The sequence below is a fragment of the Podarcis raffonei genome, chromosome 11 (assembly GCF_027172205.1).
Source record: "Podarcis raffonei isolate rPodRaf1 chromosome 11, rPodRaf1.pri, whole genome shotgun sequence".
NCBI classification, from domain to species: Eukaryota; Metazoa; Chordata; class Lepidosauria; order Squamata; family Lacertidae; genus Podarcis; species Podarcis raffonei.
The window spans coordinates 8495048-8520882 of NC_070612.1; the positions used below are offsets into that span (position 1 = coordinate 8495048).

Here is a 25835-nt window from a genome sequence, read left to right on the forward strand (position 1 = left end):
GCCCCCTTCGTGCCATGTACAGAAGCTAAGTGGATTGGCAATCGACTCTTTCTTCAGCACTGGTAACAGGATAACGTTCCTCCATTGCCCCTGAGGGCAGAAGGCTAATTTAGGAGATACAGACATACCTCAGGTTACAGACACTTCAGGTTGCGTTTTTTCAGGTTGAGGACTGCCAAAATCTTGAAGTACTGAAACGGGTTACTTCCGGGTTTCAGCAGTCGCGCATGTGCAGAAGCGCTAAATCACACTTTGTGCATGCGCAGAAGCTCTGAATTGCAACCTGTGCATGTGCAGACATGGGTTGCGAATGCTGCGGGCTGTGAACGTGCATCCTGCACAGATCATGTTCGCAACCCGAGCGTCCACTGTATATGAAATGCATGCGATCTCCAACAGAGGGGAACGGTTGGAGGGAGTCTCAGAGAAAATGTCTGCAGCTGACCTGACCTCCAACATCTGCCGCCTGAGGCGATTGCCTCACTCTGCCTCATGGTAGGGCCAACCCATCTGGTGTCCTGAAAAGGACACCGTGACACCAGAGATTCACTTCAGAGGCCAGTTCCGCTTTTATTGCCGCTGTAAAACGTCTATTGCCACCTTTATTGTATTCGTGTTTCATCATCTGTCAATGCCCATTGCCCTCTTCAAGCACACAGTTGCAAGTGGAATCAAAGGAACATAACCGACTTGTTTTGCACCCTCCCATGCGGGCTCCCCCCACCCCAAGGCTCTGTGCACTATGAGGGGGAGATTTGTGTCGGGATCTCTGGGGAAGGAAGCATTAAACCTCCCCTCCCAGCATCTTGCAGCCACAATGAATATTAGGGAAATGTTCCCCCATAGTGCATTAAGGATGTTGGGAATTGTAGCTTTGTCAAGAGTCAGCTGGGGTCAGCATCTCTGGTGGGGACACAAGGTGTCCTTCTGGGCAGTTCATCTGCACTCAGACCTTGCACTCAGGTCTCAGTTGTGCCTCCTAGAAGCTGTCAGTACGTGACAGCGGCCACACCCCTGGCTTTGTATAGGCAGGTAAACCAGGTGAGGGTAACCAATGGGTCTCCAACTCTGGGTGAGTTAGACACGTGCCCTGCATGCAAGGACAGACTCTGGCAGATTGAGCAGATGAGAGACCAATAGTGGGTCTCAAGAAGGTGGTTTCTGCATGAGCTGTTGAAGGGTTGAGGGGCAGGTGGGGCTTGTCCACCTGGGAAGGTAGCCCAACTAGGAGAAGGAAAACTCTGGTCCTCAACCTCCGCTGCCTTGCAGCTACACTCATTTGGGAGAAAGCCACTTCTGTCCTTCGGAGGAGGTGGAGTTGGGGGCTTCATGGCCCCAGCCCTGCACAATTGGGGGGATTCCCGGCCATGTCACCTCCTGGCCAGCCAATCTGCTGACTCTGGGGGTGTGGCCTGCCCTATTTAAACCAGGATGCGGCAGGGGATCTCCCTCTTTGCCGCCTGCCAGCTGTTCCTGCTTTTCCCACCCTCCCGCCCTATAAGGTTTGTGTTCCTTGTAACCTTGCTATGGACCTTGGTTGGTCGCCGTTGAGGGGCCTGGTAGGAATTTTTCCACTTGGCAAATTGGCACCAGCCACTTGGTTTTTGCCTACCTCGTAGCAAATCATCACAACTCTCTCAGTATTGGTGGTTAGGCATTGGTATTGCTCTGTAGATGGAAGAGGGGAAGTAGCGCCATCACCTGCCCCACATATTGAAGGGTAGTCCGATAAAGGATTTGGGGGGAGGCGTAGCCCTGTCCGAAGCCTAAGGAGGTGAGGGCCTAAGGCATGCCCCCTATTGGTGACCCCGGAGGAGTTCCCCTACTGGTGGTTAACCCTTCCTGGACTTCTAGCGGACGGGCTGAAGTCGGATATAGTCAGTTAGGACCAATGCCTAAGCCAATACCACTCATCACCTGTAACCAATAAAGTTGTGGCGTTATTTAGCCCATTAACCTTAATAATTGTGTCATGTGTCATTATTTCCACATGGGGGGGACTCGCCACAGAAAGTCTTCAGGAGCAAACCCTGAGGAAAAATCAGTACCCACTGCCTTGCAGGACATCTTCAGGAGAAGAAAAGGCTAAGGAGTCCCTAGGATGGTTGAATGGTGCTTTGTATGCCTCCTTCCAGCAAATCCTACAGCCAAACTGGTGCTTTCCAGGAAACTTTGGACCACATCAGCAAAGCCGAGAGTGGGGTCCTGTCTTCTGGGCAGGACCTCCAGACACACTGCCCAGACTTGCACTCGGGAGAGGTCAGGTCAGTGCTCCAAACACAGCGAAAACAACAAGGGAGGCAGTGGTTAGAAGCTCAACCAGATTGGCAGAAGGTATGAGCACTATGGGTTGCCTCCATTGACCTTACCCCCAAAGGAGAACTCCCCAACTGTCTCCCAAGACAGACAGATGCCAGCATGTATAAGCCCTAGTATTTTAAAACCATTTGAGTGACACCTAATCAGTCCTTCAAACGCTTCACTGAGTGTTCTCAGTTTTGCTTTTATTAAAAACTGTTCCATCTCTGCCTTGAAAAGCAGGCCTGACATAGCTATTAAAGAGTTTGTGCTGACCTTTAAAGCCCTAAATGGCCTTGGTCCAGTATACTTGAAGGAGTGTCTCCACCCCCATCGTTCTACCCAGACACTGAGGTCCAGCGCCGAGGGCCTTCTGGTGGTTCAATCCCTGCGAGAAGTGAGGTTACAGGGAACCAGGCAGAGGGCCTTCCTGGTAGTGGCACCCGCCCTGTGGAATGCCCTCCCATCAGATGTCAAGGAAATAAGCAACTATCTGACTTTTAGAAGACATCTGAAGGCAGCCCTGTTTAGGGAAGTTTTTAATGACTGATGTTTTGAAGTATTTTTAATCTTTTGTTGGAAGCCACCCAGGGTGGCCGGGGAAACCCAGCCAGAAGGGTGGGTATAAATTATTATTATTATTATTACCATTACAGTGGTACCTCAGGTTAAGTACTTAATTCGTTCCGGTGAAGCCTTAGATTAGCAGTACCCGGAGGTCCAGCGGTCCGCCAACCCCGTGGCCAGAGGGGAAAAACAATTCCAGAGACTTCTTGGTCAGAGAAAAGAGTTTTATTGCAAATCTGTGCACAGAGACAGTCAGCAGAATATAGTTTCTGAAATCTGACTGTGTTGTTACCATGTTCAGCAAGCATTTTTATACCTGAAAGCATTCACCCTCCTCCCATACCTCCCCCCCAATATTTGCTGGCTAAGGCTGCTAGCTAAGCACTTCCTCTGCTGGTTAAGCATTTTCTCTGCTCAGTAAGCACCCCCTCCCACCTTCTTGTACACGTGTCTTTCTTTTGCTAGCTAAGCATTCCCTTCGTATCTCTTCTTATCTTGCATTACTTAAAGCAGAAGCAAAGCAGGAAACATCTTGCTAGTGGTTTTTAGTTGACAGCAGTTTTTGGCTAGGCAGGAAACGACCTTCTGACCTGTAGCTAGCATCAGCAGTTTCAGATAGCTGGTTAGACAGAAAACGGCCTCCTGACCTGTCTGATTTAGGCTTTGCAAATAACTGCATTTTTGAGTTTGAGCTTGTGTAGCCATCCTAGCAGAGTGCCGGAATTTACTATGTGTAGATAATATTAATGATTAACCGTTCCCCTCTCCCTTCACTCCCTCCTCTTCTTCTGAACAACCTAATACTTAGGTTCGTTCTGGGGTATGGGCCTATACTCCCTCATCACAGCGATGACTGTGGGTCCTAGCTTCCGTGACAGGAGTCTTTGCATCATTTGCTGCAAGCATTGCAATAAGCAGGGGATACAGAGGCAAAGAAGCAAAAGGATTAATAGCGGTCCTGCTAATAATACTATAACATTCCTGAGCCAACTGCCATCAGGGAGCCAGGAATACAACCAACCCCATGCATCACTCCCTGTGGCTTTCAGCGGGTTTTCAGCTATCATTGTTTCCATGTGATCAATGGTGACTGAAATATTATCTAGGACATATCTATTTTATTGCTGAAGGGCCCACTGATACTCGTGCTCTATCAGCTGCCTTGCTTTTTGGGAGGTTGTGTCCCACCTCTCTGAGGAGGAGCCTATTATCTTAACCAATTTTCCCACCTGTCCTTGTGGATGCTTAATACTCTCATGATTTCTCCCCAACACACTGTATCCGAAAGGGGCTTCTCCCTCTACATATATTAACATATACCCACAGGAATATATATATCCACCCTTGCAGAGGCCTGACACACGGAGTGACCATATCAAAGAGTTCTGGCCCCAATATCAAAAGTCCTGGCGGTGCCTTAAAATTTGCTGGGGAAAAAAGTCTCTACGTTGGGGACGCTGCCCGCGGGCGTCCCTCCCATCCACTTGTCCAGCCGTCTGGCGCTCTTCTGGAGATGGTTAGCTTCAGAGGATCATCAGGATTTGGTGTAACTGTCCAATCTAAAATAGCCTTCTTCACTTAAGTGTGGTGGACCCAAGGGGTGAGGTAACAGCAGTGGGCCTGGGTCCACCTGTTAAGACAGAGAGAAAATCTCGGGAGAATTACTGCGCATAATTATTAAACTGCACATTTTGACTAGCATGGGGGGGGGGGTATTGCAAAACTGAGTGGACAAAAGCTGGTCCATTGTCAGATCCTATTGACCTAGGTAGCCCATAGCGGGGAATGATCTCCCTAAGCAGGCACCTGGTTACTTCAAATGCCTTTTCAGTTCTGGTGGGCCAGGCTTCAACCCATCCTGTATACGTGCAGATCGCCACGAACAGGTAGCGGTATGGTCCACAGCGGGGCAATTCAGTGAAATCCACAACAAGGTCTTCCATGGGTGCAGTTCCACTATGCTGAATCCCCGGGGGAGCCAAGGGTCCGGTTCTAGGATTATTCTTTAGACACAGCAGGCATTTCCTGGAGATCTGGGCTGCCAGTTGATAAAGGTGGGCTATATAGAAGCACTGCTTCAGCTGTCTGGTTGTGGCATCTGGTCCCATGTGGGTGGACTCATGGTATCTCTGAATAATCTGCCGAGAAAGGGACTCTGGAATCCATATTCTGTCATCATGAGTAAGGTACCATCCTTCTTTGGACATGGTCAGCCCCTGGGCATCAGCAGTGTCCCTCTCCTTTTGGTGTATATTGGCTTATCAGCGGTGTTCAAGATCCTTCCAGGGACCAGTGCTCCAATAACTGATGCGGGAGCTGGTTCTCGGGCTGCTTCCTTGGCCACTCTGTCTGCCAGTCAATTTCCTCTGACCACTTCTCCTGGTCCAGTCTTGTGTGTCCATAACAGTGTGCCACTGCTACTGCCTCAGGTTCCCATACTGCATCCAGGAGGTCCAATAAGGCTTGTGGGTGGGCCACCTGGTTTCCTCTGGAGGTAAGCAAACCTCTTTCCTTCCATAAGGCTCCATGGGCATGTAAAGTCAGAAAGGCATACTTAGAGTATAAATGTTTATCTTCTGTCCCTTTGCCAAGCACAAGGCTCTGGTGAACGCTGTTATTTATGCCAGCCGGGCCGACGTTCCAGGCGGGAGTGGCTGCACTTCGATCACTTGGTCTTCCAAGGCTACCACTGCATAGCCTGCTTTTCGCTGTCCAGCCTTAACAAAGCTGCTTCCATCCACAAACCATGAAGGCCAGTGGGGGTTTGCTTCATCTTTGAGGTCAGGCCTGCTAAAATATTCTTCAGTAGGGTGGCTACTGCCACAACTGCTCTCATGCACGGCGGTAAGCCTTGTTCTGTAGGCGTCAGGCGCTCAGATAGGTATGCCACTGGCTGTTGCCAGCTTCCCAATTTTGGCACAAAACCCCTTTCGCTGTCCCTTGGTCCTCATCCACGAATAGAGTAAAGGGTTTCTCAGGGTTTGGGATGCCAAGCGCTGGGGCTTGCTGTAGTGCCCTCTTCAAATCCACGAAGGCTTGCTGTTGTTCTGTGTTTCAAACAAAGGGGTCTCTCTCAGTTCCTCTGGTTGACTCATGTAGAGGCTTGGCAATGATGCTGTAATTAAATATCCATATCCTACAAAATCCTGCAGACCCCAGAAAGCCACAGAGTTCTCTGCAGTTCTTTGGCTCTGGTATCAGGATAATAGCCTGCTTCCTTTCTTCACTGGTAACAAAGGGGTGTTTCACTGTGATTGGCATTGCCTCAAGATCCTATGTTGGAGCAGTCGCTCTAGATGCACCTACACTCCTTCAGTCGCCCTTCGTGGGATGGGATACTTATTTACTGCAACAGGATTGACAAATGGCTTGGGCTTCACGATTATTGGTGGGATATTCTTTGCCATTCCTGGGGGGTTCACTTGTTCCAGAATACTGGCGGGGATGGGTCCCTCCTCTTCTTTTATTATCATGAGGCGCCAGTACTCCCTCAGGGGTGCCTCCACAACCAGTTCCCCAAGTGACATAGTGGACAATGTGGCTTCTCCCGATGGCTTAAAAGTAATTTGGGCTTGCAACTTTACCAACAAATCTCTTCCTAATAATAGAATAGGGCATTCTCTCTTCCAGTGCCCTTCCTGTCGGCAGATGGCGCACTGATTCCTCCCCAGACGGCTTCGCCCTCCTCCCCGGGCACTTCCTCTTTTCTGAGGGGTGGGGGCGGCTGCCTGTAATGTCATCAACTTCCTTGTTTGATACTTCTCCTTTTTTCTCTGGGCCTCCTCATCTCTCTGATTGTAAGTGGTTTGAGCTATTTCCAACATCTATTCCAGCCCATGGCCGATGCACCCCTCATGCTTCTGGATTTTTTCTTTTGGCGAATATCGGACGCTGCCTGAGCTACAAAGGCAGCCTTTATGGCAATATCATCTGGGTTCTCCTCAAAGGTAGGGTTCTAATTTCTCCAATTGCACACATCAGCACTTGAAAAAGGCACATGTTGGACTGTATAAGTGCATGGTGGTGCTTCCCCACCCTGTCCTGGGGGGCTGGTGGGTCATACACTCTGCATAGAGGCATCATTGCAGTCCCACCCTTTTTCTGTGCCTTATGGGACTTATAGAGGGACGCACTGGTTGCTGCTTCTATCCATTCCTTCCGCCATTACTTCCCTTGTGTTGGGAAACATCCTGCTGCTGCCAACAAATGGGAACTAACATCCACTTCTTTCGCATAGGGTTGTACATACTGTTGCAATCTCAATGTCTGATACTGTGTCCACATTTTTCCTTTCTTTGCTAACTCAATTAGTCCCTTCATAAACTCCTCATCATCCTCTTCCTCTTTGCTCTCTAATTCATCAACCTTGGAGGGTTCAGGCTGAGGGCCGGCTCCTCCCTAGTCCTGGGGCCCTGGGCCTGGGGGATTCGCTAGAGGGGCAGTTGGTGGAGCATAGGGTGGCGGCGGTTTAATGACTTCCCCCTCTTCTCCTTCTGGCTCTGGTATCACCGGGGGCTTTTCTGCCTTCCCTGCCGGTTGGACTGCACAAATTGTATTTTGTGGGGCGTCGCCTCGGCAGGCTTTCAGCCACGGTGGATTCTTTTCTACATTGATTTTCCAGGTAGAAATATAAGGGATCTGGTCTGTGTGGACCTTCAAGATATTTTGATATAGTGGGCTGATTAGTTGCAAATCAAAGCTCCCCTCCGAGGGCCAGTTAGTTTGTTGGGGCCAATCAACTTCACACAATGTCCTCATCCTCTGTCTTCTCAATTTGAACCCCCAATCATCATGCTTTGTGGCCGCTTTCCAGTTCTTTAAAAAACATTCCAGAGGACTACGTTAGCTTGCCCCAGACCCCTTTTTTTTTTTTTTTCAGATACCCCGCACCTAATGGGCTGTAAATTCTTTCACACTCCACGCACTACAGATTGTGACCTGCCGAGGTCGCCCTGGCAGAAAATGCACAACCCTGCAATCGCTCGGCCAAGGGGACGCTAAGCCCCGACCCACACTTGACAACAATTCAGTCACTGGGGTATCCGACATGCAACATATAACATACAAATCACACCATTATAATTTCAACATGCAACACACAAAACACACCAATACAATTTCCCCTCTGTTTCCCTTTTACCCAACCTTACTGGCGGCACTCTACTGCTCACAGCCAGGGGAAGCTGATCAGGCTTCCTACCACGCCCTTTCCCTTGGGCTTACCTGTTCCGCTGCGGACCCCTCCTTCGGCCGTCCTCTTTTCTCTCCCGACTGGGTGTCTCGGCTCAGGCACAGCGTGGCGATCTCCCCCTACAAACTGGCAGGGTGCGCGCTGGAGATTGCGAGCCCTGGTCCTGGTTGCTCACCCGGTCGAGTCTGGCCCCTCGGTCCACCTTTCGTGGGGTGGGGACCCATCCCGGACACGAGCCCCCAAAACTGAAGCCTTAGATTAGCAGTACCCGGAGGTCCAGCGGTCCGCCAACCCCGTGGCCAGAGGGGAAAAACAATTCCAGAGACTTCTTGGTCAGAGAAAAGAGTTTTATTGCAAATCTGTGCACAGAGACAGTCAGCAGAATATAGTTTCTGAAATCTGACTGTGTTGTTACCATGTTCAGCAAGCATTTTTATACCTGAAAGCATTCACCCTCCTCCCATACCTCCCCCCCAATATTTGCTGGCTAAGGCTGCTAGCTAAGCACTTCCTCTGCTGGTTAAGCATTTTCTCTGCTCAGTAAGCACCCCCTCCCACCTTCTTGTACACGTGTCTTTCTTTTGCTAGCTAAGCATTCCCTTCGTATCTCTTCTTATCTTGCATTACTTAAAGCAGAAGCAAAGCAGGAAACATCTTGCTAGTGGTTTTTAGTTGACAGCAGTTTTTGGCTAGGCAGGAAACGACCTTCTGACCTGTAGCTAGCATCAGCAGTTTCAGATAGCTGGTTAGACAGAAAACGGCCTCCTGACCTGTCTGATTTAGGCTTTGCAAATAACTGCATTTTTGAGTTTGAGCTTGTGTAGCCATCCTAGCAGAGTGCCGGAATTTACTATGTGTAGATAATATTAATGATTAACCGTTCCCCTCTCCCTTCACCGGAGGTCCGTTCTTAACCTGAAACTGCTCTTAACCTGAAGCACCACTTTAGCTAATGGGGCCTCCCACTGCTACTGTGCTGCTGCCGCTCGATTTCTGTTCTCATCCTGAAGCAAAGTTCTTAACCCGAGGTACTATTTCTGGGTTAGCGGAGTCTGTAACCTGAAGTGTATGTAACCTGAAGTGTATGTAACCCGAGGTACCACTGTATTATTATTTTGAGGGAGTCACTTCTGCACAATTTTGCAGAGCAGGGTGCTCTGTCTGGCAGGATCTGTTGGAAAGAAAGAAGATGCCCATCCTATCTGTTTCACTTACATATGGCATGTTAGATTATCGGTGCTATTGCTGATGAAGGTTTTAGCACAGGAATTAATTCAATTCATTAAACAGCATATATACTTTAGTGAGCAACCTTCTTTCAATCAGGGGCAAGGAACCTGCAGTCCTGAAAATGTTGCTGGACTCCAACTCCCATCAGCCCCAGCCAGCATTAGCCAACAGCCGGGGATGATGGGAGTTGGAGTCCCACCCAACTGCAGGTCCCCCCCATCTCTGAGGAGGAACATTTCCCCAGCATGGCTGTGTACTAAGGGGAAAGCTTCCCATTTTTGAAATTCTTGCTTGTCGGCTGTTCAAGGCCCTGAACTCCTGCCAAGAGAATTGTGGACAGGTGCATCTGAACAGAATACAAATATTGCGATAATAACCCCATTTGAAGCTCGAATGAATGCAAATCGGGATTTAAAGCCTGGAACTAGCAACTGCTGCCACAATGTGAGCCGCGGCAAAGAAGCTTCGTTACCCCCCTCCAGAAGTTCCACTGCGAGAAAAAAAGATGGTGGCAAGTCTGTCGCCATGGAAACCAAGAGCCACTGCCGCACTATGGAGGGTGGATGGCTGCCAGGCCCGGTAATCCTTCCCTAACACACACACACACACACCCCAAGAAAAATTCAACATTTTCTTGGCTGTGTGGGGGGTCAAATGCACAAAAAGGGAAGGTTAGCATAGCTCCACCTCAGAGCCCCACTTTCTGAAGCGCCATGACACAGCTTTGGGCCTGGGCGCCCTGCAGTTCAGCTGACTGGAATTTTCCCCTCTGGCAAAAAACGGAAAAATTCCACTGCCCTTTCCGATTCACCCCCTCGCTGCGGTGAAGGGCTGGGCAATATTTTTTTTTTATTGAGCACAAAAGTATTTGAGCCTGCAATTTACGGCTTGGAGATTTGCAAAGTTGGGCAGGGCAGGCTTTATCAACAGTCTCTTCAGCCATTAAAATATTGTTATGAGTTTGCGGAGTTGGCTGTAGGCGAGATCCTTCTAACTCCTGGATTCAGCAAGTGTTAAAATATGAGCCAGGATTGCTCCCTGTGTTGTGGTGATAGACTGGGTGACGGGCCATTAGGGAGAACAAGGAATAGGGCAAAGCCTGAGTTTAGAGTTGGATTGCCATGATGTGAGCTAGAAGCAAAGCAGCATGTTGGAGAGAAAGAGAAGCACTTGGAATTAATGTTTGGTTTCTGCTTGAATCCAAGGCTGTGGTGATGTCAGGAAGGCTGTGAAACCCTCCATGGCAGGCTCAGACCGTATATAAAAAAGTAAAGGGACCCCTGACCATTACGTCCAGTTGTGACCGACTCTGGAAGCTGTACGCCGGCTCCCTCGGCCAATAAAGCGAGTTCTGGCCCAGCTTTATTTTTGCCCTGCATTACGTCTCTGCACAATCATTGCCAATCTCTCTCATCCTAACCTACTGGAAAGGTTATGGTGAGGATAAGAAGGGAGGCAGGAGAGAGGAGAGGGCAAGATAAAAGTAAAGGGACCCCTGACCATTAGGTCCAGTCGTGACCGACTCTGAGGTTGTGGCGCTCATCTCGCTTTATTGGCCGAGGGAGCCGGCGTACAGCTTCCAGGTCATGGGGCCAGCATGACTAAGCCGCTTCTGGTGAACCAGAGCAGCGCATGGAAACACCGTTTACCTTCCCGCCGGAGCGGTACCTATTTATCTATTTGCACTTTGACGTGCTTTCGAACTGCTAGGTTGGCAGGAGCAGGGACCGAGCAATGGGAGCTCACCCCGTCGCGGGGATTCGAACTGCCGACCTTCTGATTGGCAAGGCCTAGGCTCTGTGGTTTAGACCACAGCGCCACTCGGGTCCCATATAAAAACATAAAGGTAAAGCTAAAGGGACCCCTGACCATTAGGTCCAGTTGTGACCGACTCTGGGATTGCGGCGCTCATCTCGCTTTATTGGCCGAGGGAGCCAGCGTACAGCTTCCGGGTCATGTGGCCAGCATGACTAAGCTGCTTCTGGCGAACCAGAGCAGCGCATGGAAACGCCATTTACCTTCCCGCTAGAGCGGTACCTATTTATCTACTTGCACTTTGACGTGCTTTTGAATTGCTAGGTTGGCAGGAGCAGGGACCGAGGAAAGGAAGATCATCCCGTCGCGGGGATTCGAACCGCCGACCTTCTGATCAGCAAGCCCTAGGTTCTTGCAAATAAATCCTATTCACTGTGCCTCATTTCCAAAAGGAAATGTGAACACTTGCCTGGAACCCCTGGAGATTGGGGTGGCAGCAGGCAAAATTACGGAATACATGTAAAGATCAAGAAAGAGAACTAGGTGAATGACTTGTAGCATTGTAGAATTGTAGAGTTGGAAAGCAGTGCAAGATTAGACCCTGTGGAGGCACCTAGACAGTCTAAATCTCGGGGAGGGGGGCTTGCAAATTATCTCATAATACTTGATTGTAATTTTCTTTCAAGATCAAATCAATATTGTTTTGATCAGTTGCCCCTAAAAGGCATGGGGCCCACAGGCCAGTGCCTATTCTGCCCATCTGGTAATCCGGCATGGTAGAAAGGACACCAAGAGTCATCTAGTCAAACCGCCAGGGACACGGGTGGTGCTGTGGTCTAAACCACTGAGCCTCTTGGGCTTGCCAATTGGAAGGTTGACAGTTCGAATCCCCACGACAGGGTGAGCTCCCGTTGCTCTGTCCCAGCTCCTGCCAACTTAGGAGTTCGAAAGCACGCCAGTGCAAGTAGATAGATAGGTACCGCTGCAGCGGGAAGGTAAACAGTGTTTCTGTGCGCTCTTGTTTTATGTCATGGTGTTCTGTTGCATGAGAAGCAGTTTAGTCATGCTGGCCACATGACCCGGAAAGCTGTCTGTGGACAAACGCCGGCTCCCTCAGCCTCAAAGTGAGATGAGCTTCAACGCCATAGTCACCACCAGCATGAGGTTGACCAAACTGCGGGAGGCAGTGGAAGACAGGAGTGCCTGGCATGCTCTGGTCCATGGGGTCACGAAGAGTCGGACAAGACTAAACGACTAAACAACAGCAACAGACAGATAATTTAAGGATCTTTACAATTTTATAATATGTAGACAATAACATGTGCTGAAAAAACAGAGAGAGAATTAGGGAGGGGGAGAAGATGGTATGTTTTTGATAAATTGTTATGTTGAAATTCTTAATAAAAACTATTCAAAAAGGGGAAAAAAGAGGATTGGAGAAATTCATTGTGGAGAAGGCTATCAGCCACTACTTGCCATTATGGGTATATTCTCCGGCCACTGTCAGTCTGCTCCCAAATGCCAGCTGCTTTCCATAACTATCTGGCTGGCCACTGTGAGATCAGACTGCTGGACCCAATGGGCCTTTGGCCTGATCCTGTAGGGTTCCACTTCCTTTTTGCTCCAGAAGTCACTCTACTTAGAGCCAGATAAGCTTCTTCGATTTCACATAAAACCTGGCAGAATGAGCTGCACAATGCCCCGGACTCCCTATTTTGCCTATGTTTCCCCTCACCACCAAGGCCGTTTTCTTGGGGGTAAGTTCTACTCAAGTTCACGGCATCTCCTTCAAGCCCCACTGCCCTCTTGTGGCAAAAAGCTTGCTTCTTAGCACCACAATTGTGTCTCACTGCCTTCGTGGAGTGAAACACAGGAGGAGCAGAAAACCCATTAAGAGGTCTGGTGCATCAAGATAACCATGCTCACTCCTTTTAAGGGGCCAAAGGACTGTATCAGAAGACAAACAGATAAGAGATTGCAAGAAGACTGCAATGCCATGACCAAAGCATTCCAAAGCACATTAGAACACTTACTGTGGCACTTTAGGATGAATGAATTGTTGCTGCCTGTTCCTCACCTTTGACGCTTTCTTCAAAGCATCTGGTATGTAGAAACCCAATCAGTCTAATGTGTGGATTAAATTTGCTCTTGCTGCTTTTATTATGCATTTATTCTCCTTTCTGTCTCGCCCTTACTCCAAGGAGATCAGGGCAGTCTATATGCTTCTCCACCACCAACATCGCATAGATACGATAGAAGTGTACAAAATTATGCAAAGCAGCCAAGAATGATGCATGTGTTTTCTTTTCCAGTAAAGCATATCAAAGTGCAAGTAGATAAATAGGTACCGCTCCGGCGGGAAGGTAAACGTCGTTTCCATGCACTGCTCTGGTTCGCCAGAAGCGGCTTAGTCATGCTGGCCACATGACCCGGAAGCTGTATGCTGGCTCCCTCGGCCAATAAAGTGAGATGAGCGCCACAAGCCCAGAGTCAGCCACGACTGGACCTAATGGTCAGGGGTCCCTTTACCTTTACCTTTACCTAAACATTTCTCTAGCACTTTGCAGCCTCCTTGTCTGCCCGTGTTTCCTGATCTGAAAGAGTCTGGTGGGGGGAATCCTCATGATGTCTTCCCATGGGCTTTACTCTGGAGTGTAGGCACCCAGGAAGGCTGCAGAGTGCAGATGATTTGTAGAATGGAAGAAAGGGCACCCACAAACACCCCTCAGCCACAGCAATAAGGCATGCATGATCAAAAGAATAACCTCTGCACCAAAGGATCATGAGAATTTCACCTAAATTTTCTCTCCCTATGCATGCAATGTAAAAAGGTAAAGGGACCCCTGACAATTAGGTCCAGTCATGGCCGAATCTGGGGTTGCGGTGCTCATCTCGCTTTATCGGCCGAGGGAGCCGGTGTACAGCTTCTGGGTCATGTGGCCAGCATGACTAAGCTGCTTCTGGCGAAGCAGAGCAGCGCACGGAAACACCGTTTTCTCATTAATTAAGAGTTTCTCATTAATTGATGAAGAGTTTGGGGGTTTTGTAAGGGAGACATTTTCAGCACAGCACTAGTTTACCCAAGTCATTTCATCACTTGCCTTCACCCTGGTTAAATAGAAAGGGAGGGCGAAGGGTTGGGAGAGGAAGAACCCAATGGCTTTTCTCTGCGATGACTTTTACACTCATCCCAGCATGGCTAGCAAAAAGACTCATCAGCCGGCCAGCCGTGTGAACAACGCATATTTTCCAGGATAAGGGAAGTCCAGTCACATTCATTCGGCAGAGTGGAATCACTGCTTCAGCATTTTACCCAACAGCAAACAAAGAGTGGATCTGATCAGATCAGCAAACAAGCTTCACAGTGGAGCAAGCCCAGAAGATGGAAGGCGCTAGCTTCTTGCTTGCATGTCTGCTTTGCTTTCTTAAGAAAGGTGAGTTTTGCTTTGGGAAAACTTCCTCCCCTCTCGTCCTTATGTTGTTCTTGGAATTGCCCAATTCCCCGTGGGACAGAATGGAGGGCAAAACCCAAGACGTTGCAGGTCTTGATCAAAAACTTATTGGTAGCCAATGGAGCTCTATCAATGGCTGCTGGTCCTGTTGACTATGTTCTTCTTGTTGAAGCAATGTTTCCTCTGAATAGCAGCTCCTGGGAATCACAAATGGGGCGTTGTTGGGATCAGGTCCTCCATGCAGACTTCCTGCAGGCATCTGGCTGGTCACCATGGCAACAGGATGGTGGACTGTGATGGGTCTTTGGCCTGCTCCACCCACACTCTTCATGTGCTGTTACTCTGCCTTAGACAGAATGCAACAGCATCCAGACAATCCATTGTGTACCGTGGCTTCATAGCCTCACTTGTTTGGAAACCCATAACCATGGTTTCTTGGTTTTCATGTAATGGGAAGCCATAGCTGACTGCAGCTTCTGGGTTTGATTCCTTGCGCGCTCAAAGGGAGCTGAGAAGTGAAAACAAAGGGGATCTGTGCAACTGCACACAGCTTGTGAATATCCTAGCTGCTGCTTCTTCTTCTTTAATCCACAAGTCCTAACCCCACACTCTCCTCCCCCAGTTTCTGAAAAACCATGTTTATTACAACCATCCTAAAAAATACCAGCTAAAAGAGCCAGCCATTCTTACAAGGGGTTGAACTAGACAAGCATCAGGGTCCCTTCCAACTCTACAATTCTATGGTTCTATTATGCTCTGCCTTGACCCCTCTGTAATTTGAGCCTTGCCCTGAACTCTGCCTGCCATGTCAACGGGAACTGTTGCCATTCCTGGCTCCCTTACAACCATCCCTGTAGGATATAATCCCTTTGCAAACACTTATTTTGTCACATTCTCACATTCCAGTTTCAGATGTGCACTCAAAATAATAATAATAATAATAATAATAATAATAATAATAATAATAATAATTTATTTATACCCCCCGCCAGAGCCAGGCTCAGGGTGGCTAACAACAGTAAAAACATAATGGGGGGGGAACCAATTTAAAATACAGGTTAAAATGCAATTTAAAATGCAACCTCATTTTAAAAGTAGCCCATAGATCAAAACCATAAGGGGGGAGGGAAACATAAGGGTCAGACTGAGTCCAAACCAAAGACCAGGTGGAACAGCTCTGTCTTGCAGGCCCTGTGGAAAGATGTCAAGTCCTGCAGGGCCCTAGTCTCTGACAGAGTGTTCCACCAAGTCGGGGCCAGTACTGAAAAGGCCCTAGCCCTAGTTGAGACCAATCTAACCACCTTGTGACTTGGGACCTCCAAAATGTTGTTATTTGTGGACCTTAAGGTCCTCCACAGGGCATACCAGGAGAAGCGGTCCCATAGGTACGTGGGTCCTAGGCCGTGAAGGGCTTTAAAGGTCAAAACTAGCACCTTAAACCTGACCCTGTACTCCACCGGGAGCCAGTGCAGTTGGTAAAGCACTGGATGAATGTTATCCTGCAGCAAGGACCCCGTAAGGAGCCTTGCCACAACATTCTGCACCTGCTGGAGTTTCTGGGTCAGCTTCAAGGGCAGCCCCCCATATAGCGAGTTACAATAATCAAGCCTGGAGGCGACTGTCGCATGGATCACTGTGGCCAGATCAGGGCAAGGTAAGGGACCAACTGCTTGATACAGCAGAGTTTGGGTCAGACAGGGTAGGAACCGGTGTGGGGTTTTCTTGGTTAACTAAAGATCATCAATGCTTTCCCTTCCAGGTGTTTCTTCCAAAGGCTGGTCCATGCACATCCCGTCAGAGGTAACCGGCGAAATTGGCAAGGCAGTTGCCTTGCCCTGCACATTCACACACCCACAGAACACCAACGACCAGACCCTGACAGCCATTTGGCGGATCAAGGAGCCTTTCAACGGGGCTGTTGTTTTCAAGTGCGTTTCCCACAGCTCAAGCGACCCCTGCAAAACCACCGTCGGCTCGGAGGGCAGATACAAGCTCTTGGGGAACCCGAGGCAGAACAACCTCTCGCTCCAGATCAACAGCCTGACGTGGAACGACAAGAACAGATACTTCTGCCGGGTCGAGTTCTCCGGGGATTTCCACGACAAGTATGAGAGCAGGATGGGACTCAGGCTCCATCTCATAGGTGAGAGGAACTTCAGATCCAATAGAGAGGGAAGGGGGCAGAGATGGAAATGGATGACCAGTGTGAAAGGTTGGCATAGAGGTTGGCGCTGAGTGAGGTCCAAACCCAGGAGGGGGGCGTCCACAGTCTATTGCCTCTGTTCCTGTTCAACGTCCTGCCCATTCACCTGCCCATTTTGGGGCATGGGAGGAGGGCAATATGAAAGAAGCAGCCTTGGCAGCGACTGTCCTGCTTTGTGGTAAGCAGGGCGGGTTCCAAACTGAGTGAAAGGCAGGATGGTAATGGTAATAATAATAATAATAATAATAATAATAATAATAATAATAATTTATTTATACCCCGCCCATCTGGCTGAATCTCCCCAGCCACTCTGGGCAGTTCCCAATCAAGTGTTAAAAACAACACATCATTAAATATTAAAAACTTCCCTAAACCGGGCTGCCTTCAGATGTCTTTTAAAGATAAGGTAGCTGCTTATTTCCTTGATATCTGATGGGAGGGTGTTCCACAGGGTGGGCGCCACTACTGAGAAGGCCCTCTGTCTGGTTCCCTGTAACCTCACTTCTCGCAATGAGGGAACCACCAGAAGGCCCTCGGTGCTGGATCTCAGTGTCCAGTCTGAACGATGAAGGTGGAGACGCTCCTTCAGGTATACTGGACCAAGGCCGTTTAGGGCTTTAAAGGTCAGCACCAACACTTTGAATTGTGCTCGGAAACGTACTGGGAGCCAATGCAGATCTCTCAGGACCAATAAATGATGGAGTGTAGAGGAGAAGGTGAAAAAGCATCTAAGTCTGTATTTGGTTCTCCCATATCATATCAAATCAATAAATTTTATTGCTTATAGCCAATGGCCATCACTGTGCAGTATTAACACAAACCACACAGCTAAAAAACAGAAGACATTGCATGCGCCAGACCAGAACAATTGTACAATGCCAAAAATTTAGGAAAGTTCCACCTGGTCAGTATCCATAGGGTTTGGCACTTACGCTAAGGTTACCAGACGTCCCCGTTTCCCGGGGACAGTCCCCGGATTCACAAATCAGTCCACTGACAAAATCCTATCATTCCTAATGAAGTTGAAAAGTGTCCCTGGATTCATTGAAAAATATCTGGTAACCTTAACTTACGCTTTCCAGAAAAGTCGTCCTTATCTTTCTTGCCGCTGGTGTGAATGGTGCTGCCCTAAAGCTGATGCCCTTATCAGCATCTGCCCATGACCATTCAATTTTCAAATCATCTGGTTGACCTTCTAAGGAGATCTGAAATGGGGAGATAAATTTAACTGTAGGAGTATCGTACAATGGACAATACAAAATACAGTGTACCAGATTGGTTTCCCCATATGCAAACTGGGACTGTGCATAATTTAAAAGGGGCCTAACGGGGAGGGGTTTTGAGTTTACTGGGGGAGAATGTACACACACACACACAAATGCATATACAGTGGTACCTCGGTTTACGAACTTAATCCGTTCCAGAAGTCCATTCTTAAACCAAAGTGTTCTTAAACAAAGGCATGCTTTCGCATAGAAAGTAATTGAAAATCGATTAATCCGTTCCTGACGATGAAAAACGATCCCTAAAAGAGCAATTTAACAGGAATTTTACTATCTAACGAGACCATTGATCCATAAAATGAAAGCAATAATAAATGTAAAAGGTAAAGGTAAAGGGACCCCTGACCATTAGGTCCAGTCGTGGCCGACTCTGGGGTTGCAGCACTCATCTCGCTTTATTGGCCAAGGGAGCCGGCGTACAGCTTCCGGGTCATGTGGCCAGCATGACTAAGCCGCTTCTGGCGAACCAGAGCAGCGCATGGAAACACCGTTTACCTTCCCGCCAGAGCGGTACCTATTGATCTACTTGCACTTTGACGTGCTTTTGAACTGCTAGATTGGCAGGAGCAGGGACCGAGCAACAGGAGCTCACCCCGTCACAGGCATTCAAACCGCCGACCTTCTGATCGACAAGTCCTAGGCACTGTGGTTTAACCCACAGCACCACCCGTGTCCCTAATAATCAATGTACTGTACTATAAAATAAATAAGACAGTATTGTAGATGATAAAAAGTAAAATTGATTTTTTTTTCCTTACGTGCACTGATTGTTTCGATGGGGGGCTTTTATCCATTTCTGCAGTCACACAATCAACCAGTAGCTGAACTGGGTTCCACACAGTCACAAAAACGAAGCCACAAGCCACAGTCACAAGTCAGTCCCATAAAACGAAGAACAAGTCACAGTCAAAAAAAATGAAAAAGCCACACAAACAAAAACACACAAGAAAATTAGCAAAAACTAAAGCTCCAAATGTCACCTCTGTGTTGCGTGGGTGCTCGGGACTCAACAGCCGACAGACTCAACAGGAAGCCTCTGATTAGCAGTGGGGGACTCAATTTGCAAAGGGAACACACTCAACAGGAAGAGGAACATGTTCTGCTTCCAAGGCAAAGCTCCCAAACCAAAACACCTATTTCCGGGTTTGCAGCGTTCTTAATCCAAGTTGTTCATAAACTAAGCTGTTCTTAAACCAAGGTACAGTCATACCTCGGGTTACAGCTGCTTCAGGTTGCGTTTTCTCGGGTTGTGGACCGCCGAAACCCGGAAGTACCAGAACAGGTTACTTCCAGGTTTCAGCAGTCATGCATGCGCAGAAGCACTAAATAGCGCTTTGTGCATGCTCAGAAGCACCAAATTGCAACCTGTGAAGACGCAGGTTGCGAATGCTGTGGGTTGCAAATATGCATCCCACACTGATCACGTTCACAACCCGAGCGTCCACTATACCACCTCCATCGTTCTGACCGGAAACAGAGGTCCAGCTCCGAGGGCCTTCTGGCAGTTCCCTTGCTACGAGAAGCCAAGTTACAGGGAACCAGGCAGAGGGCCTTCTCAGTAGTGGCACCCGCCCTGTGGAACGCCCTCCCACCAGATGTCAAAGAGAAAAACCAACTACCAGACTTTTAGAAGACATCTGAAGGCAGCCCTGTTTAGGGAAGCTTTTAATGTTTGATGCATTACTGTATTTTAATATTTTGTTGGAAGGGGCCCAGGGTGGCTAGGGAAGCCCAGCCAGATGGGCAGGGTATAAATAATAAATTAGTATATTATTATTATTATTATTATTATTATTATTATTATTATTAAGCTGTTCTTAAACCAAGGTACCACTGTATTTGCATTGTGTTCATATTTCGGGACTTTCCACAGCTCCCCCCAGGATCGTTAACATCTCTGTCCAGACTAGCCAGGACCACGCTTTCCATGCAAAGTGCACAGCCGAAGGGGAGCCTCTGCCCACCCTGACATGGGCTGGTCCTCCCTCCGACAACATCACCTCGGCTTCAACTACGGCCCACCAGATAACCAAGGAGCTCCAGCGCCTGACACACGATGGGAAATACACCTGCACAGCTGTTAACAGCCTGGGAAGAGCAGAGGGGGCTGTATATTTCTACAAATTCAGAGCTGGGGGCAGCTCCTGGGTCCTGGTCCTCTTGTTTGCCGCCTTGGGGATTAAGATGCTGGCGCTAGTGGCGATACTGGGGTTTGGCGCTTTCTGGAAGAGAGGTAGGTGCATGTTTCTGTTGCGTTGTCAATCACTCAGAGATGCTTCCTAATTAAACAAAGCAATACCGCCTCTCCTGGTATGCCCTGCGAAGGACCTTAAGGTCCACAAATGACAACATTTTGGAGTCCCAGGTCTCAAGGTGGTTAGATTGGTCACAACTAGGGCCAGGGCCTTTTCAGTGCTGGCCCCGACTTGGTGGAACGCTCTGTCACAAGAGACTAGGGCCCTGCGGGACTCGACATCTTTCCGCAGGGCCTGCAAGGCAGAGCTGTTCCGTCTGGCCTTTGGTTTGGACTCAATCTGACCCTTATGTTTCCCTCCCCTTATGGTTTTGATCTATGGGCTATTATTAAAATGAGGCTGCATTTTAAATTGTACAGTGGTACCTCAGGATGCGAACGGGATCCTGCCCGGAGCCCCGTTCACATCCTGAATAGAACGTAAGACACGAGTGCGCATTCACACGTGCGCGGGTTGCGTTTCGCCGCTTCCGCACCTGCGGGTGACGTCATTTTGACCGTCTGCGCATGTGCGAGTGGCGAAACCCGGAAGTAACGCGCTCCGTTACTCCTGGGTCGCCGTGGAGCGCAACCGGAAAATACTTACCCTGAAGCATATTTATCCCGAGGTATGACTGTATTTTTAACCCGTATTTTAAATTGTGTTTTTTTTCCCTCCCCTATTACGTTTAGCTGCCCGGAGCCCAGCTCTGGCCGGGGAGGGTGGGGTATAAATTAAAAAATTGTTATTATTATTATTATTAATAATAATAATAGTAGTAGTAGCAGGAACAGCAGCGGTATTCATTGAGAAACCAAAGGGGGTGAAAATCTAGATCCAGTTTCACATTGCAGTTTTGCAGCCTGGATTTGCAGAGGGAGCAGTGGTTTTTATATATTTGCACCATCAGCATGCATGATGTTTTGTGTTGTCAACTTGATCATATTGATCACTTTTAACCCATGCATGCCTTTAGGCCCCATTTCTTTTTTAAAAAAATTCAAAAGATGTGTGCTGCTGCTGTTAGGACCCATTTTAGATCAGGCCAGCTGAAGACCAATGCTATAGAACAGAGTCTCACAAACTTCGATCTCCAGCTGTTGTTGGACTACAACTCCCATCATCCCTCCCAGAGGGATGATGGAAATTGTAGTCCCAAAACCGCTGGAGACTCAAGTTTGGGAAAACCTTGATTTAGCGTGCAGAAGGTCAAGCCCTTGTCCTGAGGAGCTTATGGTCTAAAATTTGACGTGCAGAAAATCTTTGCTGCAAGCGTAGTTGCAGAAGCAGCCTGCAGGGTGTGACTTCCAGACCTTGTTGGACTCCATTTCCCATCAGCCCCAGCCAGCATGGTTAATGGTCAGAGGCAATGGATGCTGGAGAGTCCAACATCAGGTGGAGTGAACCATGTTGGGGGAAGGTTGTGTTATACAAAGGAACACTGAGGTCCTCAATGATGAAGCTATCCCTGTGCATGGGCAACTGGAGTGTTAAGGAGAAGACTAGGCTACAAAGAGTCCTGACATCTAGTTTTCTCCCTGCAGGGAACCTTTGTGCAGAGGAGCATTCAATCTGCCGAACCCCACAAGCAGCTTGAAATACTATGGCCCAGACCCAGGTCTATTGTTTCAGTAAGAACCAGGTCTTGGTCTATCAAGGACTTGGGCTTTTGCTGGCTCTCCAGTGTTTGTTCACTTGAACATTACACAACAGAGCCAGTGTGGTGTAGTGGTTAAGAGCAGTGGACTCGTAATCTGGTGAACCAGGTTCGATTCCCCACTCCTCCACATGCAGCTGCTGAGTGACCTTGGGCCAGTCACACTTCTCTGAAGTCTCTCAGCCCCACTCACCTCACAGAGTGTTTGTTGTGGGGGAGGAAGGGAAAGGAGAAGGTTAGCCGTTTTGAGACTCCTTAAGGTAGTGATAAAGTGGTTTATCAAATCCAAACTCAAACTCCTCCTCCTCTTCTTCTTCAATGCAGTAAGAAAACTGATACACCTTTCTCTTTATTTTTTGTCTCTTGCATCAAATCACAGACAACTTGATGGCTCCAACCAGCCTATCACGGTAAGAAATTCTTACATCTCAGCTTCAAATTGGGTCAGCAGGTCTGGGTGGGTGCCAGAAGCTAGAGCAGGCTTCCTCAAACTCGGCCCTCCAGATGCATTGCAACTACAATTCCCATCATCCCTGACTACTGGTCCTGCTAGCTAGGGATCATGGGAGTTGTAGGCCAAAAACATCTGGAGGGCTGAGTTTGAAGAAGCCTGAGCTATAGGAAGGGTTTCATGGGCTTGCTTGGGCCATCGTGCCAATTCCCAATATGCTGGCCTTCCCGATACACTGGATTTCCACATGCAGGCTTGTTCTTAGTTGACAGAGCGCTGCGACATACCGCCTGCTCCCTCTGCCTCCCACCAGCTGGCATACAAAACTGTACGGTGCCCTGGTAGGTCTTTCACATTTTTTATCTGGCAAAATGTACAGTAGAAGTGGAATCTCAGCCCAACTCTCAGAAGCGCGTGAATAGCCACTAAACAGCATGAGCTGTTTTTTAAAGAGTTTTTGTCATAAGGAACTACTGCAGGACGTGAACATAATAATAATAATAATAATAATAATAATAATAATAATAATAATAATAATAATAATAATAATTTATTATTTATACCCCGCCCTTCTGGCTGGGCTTCCCCAGCCATTCTGGGTGGCTTCCAACAAAAAAAATTAAAATACTGTAATACATCAAACATTAAAAGCTTCCCTAAATAGGGCTGCCTTCAGATGTCTTCTAAAAGTTTGGTAGTTGTTGTTCTCTTTGACATCTGGTGGGAGGGAGTTCCACAGGGTGGGTGCCACTACCGAGAAGGTAATCTGCCTGTTTCCCTGTAACTTGGCTTCTCACAATGAGGGAACCGCCAGAAGGCCCTCGGCGCTGGACCTTAGTGTCCTGGCAGAACGATGGAGGTGGAGACGCTCCTTCAGATATACTGGACCGAGGCCAGGGTGGGAGAGTGGGGCAAAGATCCGTGGAATAGAAGATGCTACCTTTTAAATAGGTCAGACAGACCATTTGAGCATCTAGCCCAGAACTGCCCATTATGACTTGCAGAGCCTCTGGAAAAGAAGAGCTTTTCCATCACCTGTTTCCTGGTCATTATTTTTCCTAGCGAGGAAGGAATTATGCCAAATTAGGACATTCCACTCTCATTCATTCCACCCATCAACAAAAGCACACACACACAGAGAGAGAGAGAGAGAGAGAGAGAGAGAATCATTTCTGAACCATTAGCAGACACATCACCTTTCAACTTTGTTTCTGCCCAACTTCAAAGTGCAGAATATTGGAGAATCTGGGCAGAGAAGAAGAGTCAGCGGTTTTCAGCATGACTTAGCAGTTTCCCTCCGACCCGCTTAATTTAGATTGCAATTATAAGAACATAAGAACAGCCCTGTTCCAATAGCCGAGTAGCCCATCAAGGTCAGTTCTCACAGTAAACCAACGAAGACCACAAGCAGGACCTGAGAGCAGAGGTGCTCTTCCATATCTCTGCCTTTGGCCAACTGATGGCCTACATTTCAAGATGCCCACTTTCTTTCATTGTCTGGCATGAGCACACAAACACACCCATTTATTTTTTTTAAAATGAGAGGGTTAGCAGTTGCCGCTACACAAAATGGCAGAGACAGAGGGCCTTTGAGAGAGCTGAAAGCAGTGAGAGACGTATCACTTTGTTCCCCGTAATGCTTCTTCGTTTCTGCTGCGGAAACCCAGGTTTGGCGGAATTTAGAAACAGAGCTTTTCCAAACCTGTTTGCGGGAGATGAAATTGAAAAGAGCGTTCTTCCCAACTACTCTCAGCTCTAAGGACATAATTGACGTAAGAAGCTCCCTTATGATGAATCAGATCCACCAGTCCACCTGGCAGCAGCTATTTGGGGTCTGAGACCCAGTCTCTCTCCTAGCCTTACTTGGGGACTGATCCTGATACCTTCTTGCATGCAAGGCAGATGTGCTCCTTCTGAGCTGCAGCCCTGCCCCAGTTCCCTATCTCTTGCCGCCGGTGGTTTGAAAACAGGAGTGAGGAACCTATGGCCTCCCTGAAGTTGCAGCTCCCGCCATTCGCGACCACTGGCCACAGTAAATTGGACTGGGGGAGTCCAGGAACATCTAGAGTGCCACAGGTTCCCTCACCCAGCAGTTTCCCAAACTTTGGTCTTCAGCTACAACTCCCACCATTCCTAGCTAGAAGGACCAGTGGTGAGGGATGATGAGATTTGTGGTCCAAAAACAGCTGGAGACCCAAGTTTGGGAAACATGGAATTAGACAAAACCTTGGCACCATAGCAAGCAAGCTTCACCAATTCACTGATCTGGATGAATCAAAGTGGTTGTTTTCATGGCAACACCTTTCACCGATTAAAACCTTTCAGGCACGATCCAGCCAAAGCTCACTGCCTTTTTCCATTGGGGAATTAACTTGCAACCTAGAAGTCCACTAAATTCAGTTTTTGGAGTAAAAGTCCATTAAATTCAGTTTTTGGAGTAAAATTCAATTATTTTGGAGTAGAATCCACAGGGTTGCTCAACAGGACATAAAAATAGCGGGGAGTCAAATGGATTTTTAAGCATTTGGGCTTTCTTTGTTGTAAATGACCTAAAAGTGTTTGGGTTTTTTAAAAAAAGATTGTTATATAAATTGTGTTAAAATAAATAAAAATAATCGCTTTCCGCCATGGCCTGCTTCCCGCTTCTTGGAACTTATGTTGTTGACACTTTTCACCGGCAGGCAAGCCATGCAAGATTCTCCATACGAAAACCTCAATCGCAGGATAAACTCCATAAGTCAAAGCCTGCCCGAGTGAAAGAGATAGAAGAAAGCCATCTGTGCATTATGCAGTACATGCACGAAGAACTAAAACAATGTTGTGCACATGTGTCAAAAGATCCTCAGCTATGTGGCACTCAGGCCGTTTCATGCAGCGAAGCAGAGATCCCACCCAGAGCGTTATCACTCACAGATATTGTGATGCAAAATGACAGGAGTGGATAAAAACTTGCAACTCCCTTGCGATGGAACATCTTGATGGGCCAGGACGTTGTTTGTTGCTGTTAAAATTGTGCCGCTGAATCTTTCTGCTAGCATTGTTGAGGCTTGCTTTGCTTTGTATGGTTTTTTTTTATGAACTGAAAGTGGTTTTGTGTTAATGTGTTTACACCATAATGCCTCTCTGCTTGTGCTTTTAGTAAACGGCGAATGGTTTGTATACGATCTGAAGAGAAACCAGAGTATGTGCTTTCAAACATGTTGTAAGTCGCTTTTTGGGCCGCAGCCGCCTAATGAATTAAATAAACATCAACAGCAGCAAGCTTGCACTAGCATGGCCACGTAGCTGTCCATCACCCATCAGCCGAAGTGCTTTGCTTTGCAGACCACCCTGAATTTGTGAGGTGAGGGGTTCCTTCAGTCAATCTCAGGAGGTCTGGTCTGAAGGCAAACGAAATCCCTATCTTGATGAAGCTAAGGCTGACCAATGCCTGGATGGGCACCAGTATGGAGATCACGTGATTTTTCTGCCCTGGCTTTCTTCCTGGATGGAAGGTGAACTATAAGCGTAATAA

At 48.1% G+C, this 25835-nt stretch overlaps 1 protein-coding gene across 2 annotated transcripts; it reads left to right on the forward strand.

The window, feature by feature from the left end:
• Positions 1-2246: 2246 nt before the first annotated feature.
• On the forward strand, positions 2247-25821 carry SIGLEC15 (sialic acid binding Ig like lectin 15). 2 transcript variants are annotated; one of them, XM_053407600.1, is made up of 7 exons: positions 2247-2334; positions 12978-13144; positions 14295-14475; positions 16253-16636; positions 19853-20212; positions 22250-22280; positions 25003-25821. In XM_053407600.1, the coding sequence occupies exons 3-7, from the start codon at positions 14424-14426 to the stop codon at positions 25076-25078; spliced, it is 903 nt and encodes a 300-aa protein (XP_053263575.1). In that variant the 5' UTR covers positions 2247-2334; positions 12978-13144; positions 14295-14423; the 3' UTR covers positions 25079-25821. The 2 variants fall into 2 exon arrangements, with proteins under 2 accessions (XP_053263575.1, XP_053263576.1); XM_053407601.1 differs by lacking the exons at positions 2247-2334; positions 12978-13144 and adding an exon at positions 10260-10554 and having other exon boundaries at positions 14362-14475.
• Positions 25822-25835: the final 14 nt, after the last annotated feature.

Bases quoted from the DNA above. Each gene is read 5' to 3' on its own strand.
- SIGLEC15 (XM_053407600.1), top strand. From the start codon at position 14,424: ATGGAAGGCGCTAGCTTCTTGCTTGCATGTCTGCTTTGCTTTCTTAAG. The intron at 20,213-22,249 runs GTAGGTGCATGT...ATCAAATCACAG, and splicing joins TGGCGCTTTCTGGAAGAGAG to ACAACTTGATGGCTCCAACC. The intron at 22,281-25,002 runs GTAAGAAATTCT...TTTCACCGGCAG, and splicing joins GCTCCAACCAGCCTATCACG to GCAAGCCATGCAAGATTCTC.